The sequence below is a fragment of the Penaeus japonicus genome, unplaced genomic scaffold (assembly GCF_977035675.1).
Source record: "Penaeus japonicus unplaced genomic scaffold, GWHDUDI00000001_assembly GWHDUDI00000005, whole genome shotgun sequence".
Classification (NCBI taxonomy): Eukaryota; Metazoa; Arthropoda; class Malacostraca; order Decapoda; family Penaeidae; genus Penaeus; species Penaeus japonicus.
Genome location: NW_028234407.1, coordinates 10675014 through 10677513, shown reverse-complemented (window position 1 = coordinate 10677513; position 2500 = coordinate 10675014). Strand labels below are relative to the sequence as shown.

At 38.2% G+C, this 2500-nt stretch overlaps 1 protein-coding gene across 1 annotated transcript in view; it reads right to left on the bottom strand.

Annotated features, from left to right (window-relative positions):
* The window catches only part of LOC122244029 (glutamate receptor U1), an 11672-nt gene that overhangs the window by 8758 nt on the left and 414 nt on the right, over window positions 1-2500 (bottom strand). The window contains exons 3-4 of the mRNA XM_086536655.1: window positions 2403-2500; window positions 1-89 (exon numbers count right to left, since the gene is read on the bottom strand). The exon at window positions 1-89 is cut by the window's left edge and continues 86 nt beyond it; the exon at window positions 2403-2500 is cut by the window's right edge and continues 38 nt beyond it. Of these exons, the coding sequence (XP_086392781.1) occupies window positions 1-89; window positions 2403-2500 (187 nt within the window). The remainder of the gene's footprint in view (window positions 90-2402) is intronic.

The window sequence follows — 2500 nt, the reverse complement described above, 5'->3', positions numbered from 1 at the left end:
GAGGGTGTGCGGCATCCACTGCTCGGCCACCACGACTACTTCAGGGGCCTCCGTGAACCTGCGGACGTTCAGCTGAACTTCCTTAGATACTTTGGGTCAAGTGACACTGGATTAACTTGGGGAAGATTTGATGATACACCTCATCCGAGTCACACATACAAAGAAATAGACCTGCGATCACAAATATTCTCTATCTGTTTGTCAGTCTCTGTCTGCCCGTCTCTCTCTCTGTCTCTCTCTCTCTCTCTCTCTCTCTCTCTCTCTCTCTCTCTCTCTCTCTCTCTCTCTCTCTCTCTCTCTCTCTCTCTCTCTCTCTCTCTCTCTCTCTCTCTCTCTCTCTCTCTCTCTCTCTCTCTCTCTCTCTCTCTCTCTCTCTCTCTCTCTCTCTCTCTCTCTTTCTTTCTCTCTGTCTCTCTTTCTTTTTCTCTCTTTCTCACTCTGTCAAAGAGTCTCTCTCTCTTTCTCTCTCTCTCCCTCACACACACACACACGCACAAACACACACACACACACATACATACACATCCCCCAGTAATTGTATGCCTACAAAAAAGTGGTACACTTTAGCTCACAGGCGCACGTACCTAAAGGACTGAGGGTGGAGCAACAGATCCTCCAACACTTCTCGGTCCTTTAGAGTGTCTTGAAGCGACAGAACCATCTCTCTGATTAGGAGGCTTTGTAATTCTGAAAGAAAAATATATAAGATCGAAAAAATTACTTCCATTTTCATAGCTGAAGCATGGCTATGGTATCTTTATCACGGTTTTCATTCCTTGGATAAAAAGACAGCTGGAATAGTTTTAAAGTAGCTCTGAGCATTATTTATTTTTCTTAAAACTTGGCAAGAATAGGATGTTTACTTACACTGACTTATTGCAAGGATCATATCAACCGTAATTGCGTCCAAGCCACCCTATTCCTTACTTTGTCACGTTGTACATTGCAACTATTATATGCCGGGGCAACATATATGCTTGTTCCCTCCCCCAAAAGCAAGCCACACCCATTTACTTATCACCGTCTAATTGAATCCAGTCCTCATTCGTTTAGCTCCGCCCCTATGAAACTTTCGACCAATCAAATCAATTCTTCGTATCATTCCGACGCCGGATTCGCAACGGCAAGATAACACCACGCTACTGATAAGAATTGCACCAAACGTTGCAGCAATAAAATGTCCAATTTAATTCAGGTAAAATAAGGCTGACTTACACAATACACATCAAATATTTATAACACAGTTTAATGACATGATTTGAATCAGTGTTCTTGGTGAGGATGTTCGAAACGTCTTCAAGTTCAGTGTTTCTTTTGCCACGTTACGTATATCATTTTCTCGGCAATGATTTTCGATAGCCATTATATCAAACGACAGCGTAAAAGACTCATCGAATTAGAGGTTCATTAGCTTCATAGATTTACCTCTCATTCCCGCCGGTATCGGGAAGATAAGAGTTTACTCATATGGAAAACCAATATGAAGTGATCATGGATAATGTCATTAGATTATCTCGTGCCAGTCTGAGAGGTATTTAATATCGGACATAAGACATAAGTTTATTGCTTGTCACAGACACGCATACACACGCGCGCGGGCGCACCCATGCCCCACACCCGCACCAATACACACGCACGCACGCACACACACCCACCCACCCACATACACACACACACACACACACACAAATATGTGTGTGTGCGCGCGCGCGCGCATATATATATATATACATATATATACATATATATACATATATATATATATAAATATGTCTGTGTGTATATATAGACACACACACACACACACACACATATATATATATATATATATATATATATATATATATATATATATATATATATATATATATACATGTGTATGTATATGTATATATATATATATATATATACATATATATACATATATATGTATATATATAAATATGTCTGTGTGTATATATAGGCACACACACACACACATATATATATGTATATATATATATATATATATATATATATATATATATATATATATATATATATATATTTATATATACATGTGTATGTATATGTATATATATCTAAATCTATATCTATTATATATATATATATATATATATATTTTTATATGTATGTATATATATATATATATATATATATATATATATATATATATATAGAGAGAGAGAGAGAGAGAGAGAGAGAGAGAGAGAGAGAGAGAGGAAGATAGATAAATGTGTGTATGTGTGTGTGTGTGTGTGTGTGTGTGTGTGTGTGTGTGTTTGGGGATGGGTGTGTGCCAAGGGCGTCATTAGGGAAACCCTTCTGTATTATATATATGTAATGCATATATATATTACAGCCTCGGTGTGCCACAGCGAGAAAGGTGAATAGGGCCTGACAAGAGCAAGTGAGAGGCGCCCTATGAGTGTCATTCTCTACATAGACGTATCGGCAGGAACTAGGTGATTTGGGCAGGTGTCGCTGTTGGCTATCCGTG